Source organism: Parasteatoda tepidariorum, chromosome 3, assembly GCF_043381705.1.
Source record: "Parasteatoda tepidariorum isolate YZ-2023 chromosome 3, CAS_Ptep_4.0, whole genome shotgun sequence".
Lineage (NCBI taxonomy): Eukaryota > Metazoa > Arthropoda > Arachnida > Araneae > Theridiidae > Parasteatoda > Parasteatoda tepidariorum.
Window position 1 is genome coordinate 78,671,139 of NC_092206.1, and position 9,899 is coordinate 78,681,037.

General features: G+C 33.0%; 1 protein-coding gene across 1 annotated transcript in view; it reads right to left on the reverse strand.

Annotated features, from left to right (window-relative positions):
• Window positions 1-388: 388 nt before the first annotated feature.
• The window catches only part of LOC139425167 (serine-rich adhesin for platelets-like), a gene marked incomplete in the record, with an annotated part of 134,658 nt that continues 125,147 nt past the window's right edge, over window positions 389-9,899 (reverse strand). Inside the window, 5 exon segments of the mRNA XM_071178880.1 lie at window positions 389-1,630; window positions 2,537-4,397; window positions 4,900-4,998; window positions 7,514-7,958; window positions 8,916-9,233. Of these exon segments, the coding sequence (XP_071034981.1) occupies window positions 969-1,630; window positions 2,537-4,397; window positions 4,900-4,998; window positions 7,514-7,958; window positions 8,916-9,233 (3,385 nt within the window).

Genomic DNA, 9,899 nt, shown 5'->3' on the forward strand with positions numbered 1-9,899 from the left:
TGTTAATATGTAGACAGCTTTTGAAAGCTAAATAATGTTCAAAGAAAAGCTACAAAACCAGTTCGAAGGATAAAACCACTTGAAGACTTCGGGAAAAAAGTGATAACCCATATTTGCTTGTTTAGTAAATAATTATATCCATCAAAAGTTTTCATTCTAGCTCATACTCTTGCTTCATTCTGGCTATAGTAACACAAATCTCCGTCAAGAAATGGTAGCATAACAGTGGCTTACTTTAATAAGGAGTCATACATAACTCCAGTAATCTATAGAAAAACTGTTTATCATTAAAATATAAAATTGAGAGATCCTTTTTTACCCCCAAGGTCTTCATTTATGAATGCATTTCAAATCACTTAAAAAAATTATGTATTAAAACAGGAATAAATTCATTCATAAATAAAATATTTATTAAATCAACTAAAATAACACAGAAAATTTGATTTTTAGAGTTGAAATAGAATAAACTTATATGCTATGAAATATTCTCAGTAAATTTATAAAATAAATCAAAGATCATTAATGAAATAAGACATAAAAATAGACATCTAACTTTACATATGCAATCAGACTCGCTATGTTCGATGTACATTACAAAAGGAACTATCAAATAATTTTCAAGCTTTAGATAAGTATTAAAAATTGTATAACTGGAAACGAAAGAAATAAATTTTAAAATTATTAAAATTTTCTAGAATAGTGTTCTATTCTATGTCAAGTATAAAATCAAGAGTGTTTCATGAAACACTTAAAATATATCTTTAAAAATCTACACAAAATTTACAATTTTCCATGTACACCAATCACAAATTGGAAAATAGGATATTAAAATCCCTCCCAAAATATATTTGTTTTTAAAAAACTACATTATAATAAATATTAAATCACAAGCTTTTCAAAACCATTCATTCACATACACTGACATCTTTCTTTCGTCTTTCACAGCAATAAAAAGAAGAAAAAAACGTTCATGTAGGTTTTTTTGCTCCCACTGAAGCAGCAGTACACAAATGATTCTTGTCATACGTTTTGGAATCGTCGGGCTTCGTTCCTGGAATTTTGTTATCAATGTTTTTGATGGGGAGCTGACTTTGGCGTGGAGGAGATGAAGACGTCGAAGAGCTGTAGTCTGTTACACTAGGTGACGTACTTAATGAACTAGTTGATGACGTAGAGGACCTAGAATCCCTGTTTCCTCTAGAACTTGTACCAGGTCTATCATTCGTCACATGGTAACACTTTGGGTTCTGATATGAGCACGAAGAACTAGTTCCAGAGGAAGAGTCGTCAATGAAATTACTACGATGATTAGATGGTTGACTAGATAGGTCGATTCCGTTAATTTCCCCCGAATGGCGACTTTGATGCACATTTGGAATCCCACTGTTAATGCTCAACAGATTTGATTTTGGTGGGGGTCTGGGAATAGTTCTCATGTTGTACAAGTCTTCGGATCGCATGTAATCGGCACTGCCGGTACTACCACTGCTGCTGCTACTACTACGGGATATGAATGATAGGGACTCCATGTAGTCACTTATGTCTGAAGAGCTACAACTGCTTGTGGCACTGCGGTAATTGTCCAGGGATGTGTTGCGATCTGAGTGCATATGGTTTCTTCGTAACACACCTGTGGAATAAAAAAAAATTAATAAAAGTCACTGTAGCACAATAAAAGAAAATAAACCTAAAAATACTTTTGATACTCAGTCACAATCTTCAACGTTTGCTACTGAACAGAAATAAATAAAAAAAAATCATTGAAATATTGCATCAGAATGTTGTAATAGTTGTTATAATGTTGCATCGAGTCATTGTTCATTCCTGATACCATATAAATCTTGAATTATGATTGTGAAAATTTTTCAACGGGTATAGTATCAAATATGTTTTACACATTTATAATACATTTAAATAGAAAAATTCAGTTTTAAGGGCTTTCTTCAATGACAGTTTGGAAATAGCGTTATCCAAAGGAGGGTAAAAGTCAACTGTGTTCATCCCAATTTTGTCAATCCTGAACTCAGGGATGCAAGAGCAGATGTTTCGGTTGGGTGGTCCGACGAGCGAGGAATTCCCAATGTTTAGTCCCTAAGTATGCTTGGTACTCATTTTATCGACTCACTGAAGGGAAGAAAGGCTGAGTCAATCTTGCGCAGTCCAAAGATAGACCCCGGACCAGTAGCACAAGCGTTACCAATCGGGAGTCTTTATTATCACTATACTTTTACCAGTGTTAATTTACGTAGCTATTAGTAAAATATTTTCCACTATTTTTTATCATATCTACCAAAGTCTTAAGTCTGCAATGAATTCAAGGGGGTGCAGAGTTTTCCTAGTTAGATAAAAAGATGTAGTTTATGGGTTGTAAATTCAAACTTTGTCACAAATGTAAAAAAAAATATATATGCGAACTGAAACTTTTAATTTTACGGTTATCCGCATAATGGGAATTTATTAATACAGTTACAGAGTACTTCGAACAGAACGTTTGGAAATAAAAACAAGAGAGACAAAAGAGATTAAAACTAATTACCTTGCATTTCCATAACAGTATCACACTCATCCAAGCTCTCTTGTCGGTACATATTATCACAGTCTGATCCAACACCGTTGAGAACTCGCTTTGACCTTTCATGGCTATCCAAACTATATTTCCTCTGTGTGATTTCTTGGCAATCATTTACCACTTCTTGGTTACACACAGTCCCACTTTCCTTATTTAAATCATTTAATTCATCAATAGTACCATTAGCTCTAACAGAACTGGCCGTTGTCACTGATGGCAACGCTGCTCGACAAGGAACACTTGATGATCTCTTCATAGCAGTCGAAGGTGCAAGTTCCTTCTGAGTGACGAAATCACTGTTGTCCGAGTTTAGATCATCATCTGAGTTTGCATACTCTTCGCTAAGTTTCAAACAATCTGCGGACCGATGAAGACCACTTTTACTGCAATTCATTAGAATGGAAGACGTACCATTAGAAATTGGAAGAGGCAATGCTATTTCGTTGGTACTCATGGATTTTTCTTTAGAACGCAAGCTCAATTTTGAAAACAAAGAATTTTTACGTTGTATAGATGGTTTTGGGCTACAAACCGGTGATGCCGGTACAGATTCAACTCCGGAATCTTTTCCCTGGTAACCATTGTTCTTTCCATCAACAGAACTCGATCTTTTTCTCATGAGAACTTTCTTCTTTAGTTCACTTAAGGAGTTGGATCTCATGGATCTAAGGAAATCTTCATTAATTAATTGATTTTTTCGCGAAGCAAACTCTATAGCATTATCTTCCAAACTAATAGAGCTCATATTTTCTGATATAGGGTAAGAATAGGGCATGAATGGTCTTAAAGGCAAAGCTGACTGAGGTTCTGGTTTTGATTCTGATCTATCACTCTCAACAGAATCTTGAATTTCAAGATCAGCTTCACTTTTACTTGGATTTACTTTTAAGGGGGAAGTATTTTCTTTGGTGTAAAGAGGCTGCATCATTAGGTAGTCTTCATCACTTTGCCCATGATCTGGATCTTTCTGGTAGCACATCATCTCATAAGCACTTCCATTTAATTGCTTCGATTGAGATTTTTTAGGACTTTTACGGATATTGGATTGTTGACATTTGCACTTGTCTTTAGATTCTTGAGATTCAGACGTTTTCTTATTCAAATGAGAACGGGGTGGAAGAGGTGGCTTGTTCGAAGAGACTGATTCTGTTTTATTATCACTTTCTAAACGTGATAAGACTAAACTTGAGTTTTCGTAAAGTGATAGAGTCTCTGCAAATTCAATGTTGGCATAGTTTGTCGAAGTTGGATCGTCACTTACTTTTACCAACTTTTCGCTTGTGTTTGAAGGAAGTTCGATGTTTGCATAGTTGAAAGATTGACAACCAGTCTCTCTTGAAAGAGAATAAGAAACTGTATTTGATCTAGGGCGTTGTAAAAGTCTATTATTTTGAGATTGATTCATTTCCATACAAGTATCTATTGTTGACTCCCTCACTAAATGTTTTACTTTGCCATTTTTCATAATCACTTCAGTACTTTTTGGTGGCGCCGTGCAAATAGCAGAATTACAACAGTTTTTCCTGTCTACAGGAAATGATCCATTGTACTGCCACCCTGTGTCCAAAGCTTGCGCCTGTGGCCCTAAACAGGGTACAAGACTTCCTGCCCAAAGCATGACTCGCTGGCAAGCACACATTTGTAAAGCATCCATAGTTGTTGAGCTCGTAGTTCCATGTTTGTGGGTATAGGAATGTTTGGAAGCCATTTTGAAGAATTCGATATTATGAACAACTTTGCAAGCGCTCATGCAGGAACAAGAAGTACCATTATTGACAGATTTCATTGCTTGAACTTTTTGAGTCGTATCACAGTTTGGCAGCAATTCCTAAAAATTAATACAATTTACTTCAATTTCCAAGAAAAGATACACCAAATAAATAAATAACATATTTAATAACTAAATCTGGAAGCATGTTTAATAAAAATTTAAATTTTTTATTAAAATTTAATAAAATATTTGCATTTTTCAAAAACGTTATTTAAATTATAAATAATTTGAAAGGAAAATGTAAACATTTTGTTAAACCTCAAAAATTTGTCTAGCAAAGATTGAAAAACAGTTTAAAAAAGACTTGAATAAGACCACATATGATTTTTCAATCAGTAACATTAAATAAAAGAAATTGCATTTTTTTGGAACGAAATTCAACTTTTTTAAATTGTGCGGTTAGCAATAGTAGCAATTCTTATGTAGAAATGTAATTTCAATTATTTTGATTTAGTCAGTGAATAAGGTATACTTCTTAATATGTATTATGAATAAATTTGAACAAATTATGGAGTCATTTGAAACATTAGACTGGTTGAAACTTTTAAAAACTTCTTACCGCGAATTTTTTAGGAACATCATACTCTTCTGAAGGATCCACCGGCATATGCTGTCTTGCAACCTTTTCAGCTGTAGATGAAGTTGACGGCACCGCCATCTATATAATAATAATTTCCATTAATTTTTAAACCATGGTATTTTAACAATAAATATAATTGATAAAGGTAGTTGAATAATCCAGCTCTTCGCAAACAGTCAGTCATTTTGCAATCCACTGGCTCACTATAGTTTAATATTAACCACGCTAATTGGAAGAATCCAATGCTTTCTAATCTGCATGTTTTGAGCTTTTTATAGTCAGATCAATATAGTTTTAACCTAATTAGAAAATATATAATTCATTAGTGAATTATCTTGCGCTGTTTTAGGCATTTTACATGAAGTCTAGAGTAGGGAGGGTGTATATAAAATAGCCCTATGAAAGCTTTATTGCAAATAGTTTCAGGAAATTCAGTTTGAAAAAAATCTTCAGCGATTTCCCAGTCAGTGTAAAAGCATCTAAGTCTAAAAAAAAAGATTTTACAGAAATACGGAAATCACTTCCAATTAACTTGGCGCATTGCAAAATGCGAGCGAGATTAGCAAAGTGATAGATTTTACTTATTTTACGATTGGGTCGTTATAGGCATACAATGATTTTTATTACAAACTATGGAGGTGGATAAAATATAAACAAAACTGATTTTTTAGGCTTTCCAGAGGTTTAAGCGATCAGAGAGAGTTGTAACGACCTAAATATCTCTCTTGGTGGGTCAGAATCTCAAGTTCGGTTGTAAATCAGTTTGTTGAGTTGTACGACAATTGCTATTTTTTTTGTTACGAACTAATCTTATTTCGGGAGAATGACCCTTTCCAGTGGAGTGAGAAATTTTATGAAGCTTTTTGGAAAAGTTGAAGCTTTGTGTCACTATTGCCAGCAAAGCACGATTTCGTATGAAACAGGGATAATTCAGACCAAACTCTAATGGAGAACATTCGTGATTCCGATTTATGTTCCTCTGAATATTGCTGATAATTTACTGAAGACAGACATTTTAAAAGGTGCTTCTCTCATACAAAGTCCTTAATCTAATAATTTTTGAATAATGTTTCTTTTCCAAAAACGAAATAATTATCGGGTGGTTCACTAATTAGTTATTTACTATTATATATGCTATCACTTGTACTAAAAACTTCACAACACAAATTCGGAATATAATCCTTTCGTTGAGCAGTTAGATGTTTATTTCCACAATGTCTTAAATAGGTATCTTAGACCAATATTATCACTAAAAACCCACGAATTAACTTAGTAAAAACTGTCACCAGAATTAATTAAGCAACATGGGCGTTAGTAACAGAATGAGTATATTTACTGTTCTTATCGACGAATAAGCACGAAAATGTAAGAATTCTCCATTAATTTAGCATTTAACACAGAATTCATTTTATTCATTGTAATTTGTATACATTCTTTCTAGACATTACATCTTGATACAGGCCAAGGCTGTCCCGAGCAAATATTTCTATCTGGTCCCATCTGCAGCTAGACTCTTCCAGTTTCCCAGATTTATCCTATTAAAGCCTTTTATGATCTATTACCAAAATTTATTAATTGTTATTCTCGAAAACAATTAGTAAAGTCAGTAATATGTAATTATTTTTGGTGAACTGATGGATTCGAAGGTAACAGAAATCACCAACTACTATTGACGCCAGAGATGCTTAACTAAATACTGTTTTAAATACACTAATCATGCCGTTAATACTTAGGTACTGAGGTAATGAGATCCTATTATACACTAACGCAGGCACCTAATATATGAACTGTGGGAATAAGTTTTTTACCACATTCAGAAATGGATAAGTAATCTAATATCACCATACTACATAAGCATAATTTTATTTTTTTGTTATTTGTTGTATTCGTTGTGGCTTTATATTATTAGATTTAGTATAAATTAATCAGAAATTCCGCTAATCAAAAGAAAGATATACAATACATGTACTATCATTTTACCTATGATATGCAGAATTTATCAAAGGTTTAATAGATTAATTTTATTTTATTTAATATCGTTGAGTTTCCATTTCTTAGGTTTATAGAGACATACTTTAAGAGCGTAAGTATCAATACAAGAAACTCATGGTTTCTCATACCTTTTAAAATACCAATTCGGTGAAGTCATCATCACACTTCACGAAATTATTAACGTTCATTTTACTTGTGATAACCTGTGTGAGTTATGTTTCTTTTAGGCAAGTGTGAGATCGTGAGTTCTTCGGACTAGCTGATTTCGGCAGGCTTCCAGTTTGTGTATAAAATAATCTAGCTAAGACAAAACGCTCGAATCGATCTTATTCTTCACTAACTCGAACCAAAGATAACTTTGACAGAATGAACACCGAAAGAAAATGCTTTGATACTTATTATATTCTGTACGAAAAGATTCAAAAGGAATTTTAAAAATTTCTAATTGACTCGTCATTCATGATGTAATTAACTTATACTAATACAAGATAAAAATTATGACAATCTTTAAATAGATGGTTTACATTTCGAAAACCAAATTGCTTTAAGTGAAAAAAAATTACTAAGATAAATTCAAAATCAAATCTTAAAGTGAACATACCACAGGAGCTCCTGGCCTTGGAATGGCATAATTTGCATAAGGATCATTTCTTCCACAAGTGCAAGGAAGGATCGGATCTAATAAATCATTATTGGTTGCAGGCCTCATAGTATTTGCTCCTGTATTGTACTTAGTTTTCTTGGGCGAAGAAGAAGGCGATGCGTTGGCACTTGCACTTTTCCTACTGTTCATTGCTCTAACATCCATGTCGCTTCGGACAGACATCGTCAGCTTGTTCCAGCAAGCACAGTCTTTATGACCTATAAATTTTTCCTGAGTATTTGGTGCAGTTGCTGACATCCAATCCTTAATAGGTTCATGACAAGGACACAACACGCAATTTTCTGGAGGAATGCGAGAGGCCTGCTCATTTGTACCATTTGTGCGACGGGTTTCTAAAATTCCGTTAGAATGACCATTCACAGCGTGTTGCATGTTTTTAGGCCTAGAAGGACAAAACATCGATTATGTTTTAATTGATAATTTCACAACTGACTTAAATAATAGTTGCAAAACTGAACTAATTTAATGTAAGGTAATATGAAAAAAAAACTATGCAGTGAAAAAGTTAGGAAAAAATGCAAATACTCGGTGCAATGTACTTTAACAATCCTCCAACAAGTGTTAAGATGTAAAGTGTAACGTGAAATTGAATCCAGACAATTTTTGCATGTCATTCAGAAATAATTGTACTACCGGAAATATAATTCAAAGTTTAAAATTGCCATTTCCGTTAAAATCATGCGTTGAGGATTTTACAGATAGCCGATATGTCTGTAACCCTATATTTCACTGTGTTCGACTAAGATTCAAAACTATCACTTACTCCTTACGACTTTAAGTTCCTTTCCAACGCTATCTCACTAACTGCTTGTTAAGCCACAGGGAATTAAATACCCAGAATCTTTTATTTATTCGTCAACTAATTATTTCTATTTAAGTCTGGAAACATTCATGATTATTGCTGAATATTACTCATATTACTCATCTTTGAATAGGTTTTGTGTTCTCTATTCATCTGAGTCATAAAGTTTCAAATTTTACGGTTGCAATTATCCTAAAAGTTTATAAACTAAAGTTGTACTTTAAAAATATTTGCAATCCCAAACATAAAAATTCAGTAACTAATTTCAATGTTCAAGTTTCATTAAAAAGAAACAAAATTTTCTCAAAAATATTAATTAAATTAAAAATAATTAAGTAATGGGTCAACCTAAATTCTCTGTAAATCCCTTTTATCTGAAGGGGAATTTTATAATTAAATTAAAATTAATTTAAAAGTAACGAAAAAAAATAGAACTCAAGAATAAATAGAATTCAAGACTAAATAGAATTAAGTATAAATATAACGATTATATGCAACTATTTCCATTTTTAATTCTATGAATATTGAATACATTACTTGTCATATAGGGCTTCCAAGAAATTCTTAGGGACAGAATATTCAGAACCACTGCTACTATGACTAGCACTGCTACTATGACTAGCATGGGAACATAATGAAGCCCGATCAGATAGTGGATTCATTAGCTGATAAGTGGAATCTTTTTTGGACTGTCCATAAATAGATGATCCCACCAGAGAGTCCATCGTCCACTGAGGACTGAAACCATTGGTGTCTTCATTAGCTGTGGGTTCTGGTGAAACTTTGCCTTTGCAACTTTGAAAACTATTTCGGCCATAAAATTGCCGACCACACTTTGTACATTGGTTAAAAGGCCTATAAATAAAAACAATGTTTAAACTTTAGTGTTTCTGACGAAAAATAATGTAGATTTTTTTTTCTCCATTATATAAAACTAGGAGGCTTCGCCCCCTGCTCGCTGGCGCTCACCAACCCCCGGAACTGCTTTCACAGTTCATTTCGAATTGCTTAGCAATCCAATGCTCGCTTTGCTCGCTCATTGGATACGTTCTTAACGTCTAGTTTTTGTATACTTTTTTGAATACTGAAGTTCCGAAAACTTTACTGTAGAAAATTCTAAACCTGTACATTTCAATATTAATTTGAAATTGCAAACAGTTCACATATTTTTCTTAATCACACTATTTAAAATTTCAGTTGTTGAGAAAAGTAACTGTTGTAAGTTTTGTTTTAAAGTCTTTCCCACCAGAGGGCTAAAGCCATGTGTTGTAAAACAATATGAAATAGTAGTCTGCCACTGAACGCCGGATGTAAATCATCGACTTTGATGACGATAATTTTGTATTTTTAATTCTCTGAAGGGCGCCACCTTAATAATATGGAATTTGTAAAATAAATGTATTATATATTTTTGATTGTTGATGAAGCCCATCATTTTGTGTTTTCATCAGTGTTCAGAAGCAGAACAACTATAAGTTTTTTATTTTATCACAAAAAAATAAAATGTATAAAAAACAAAGA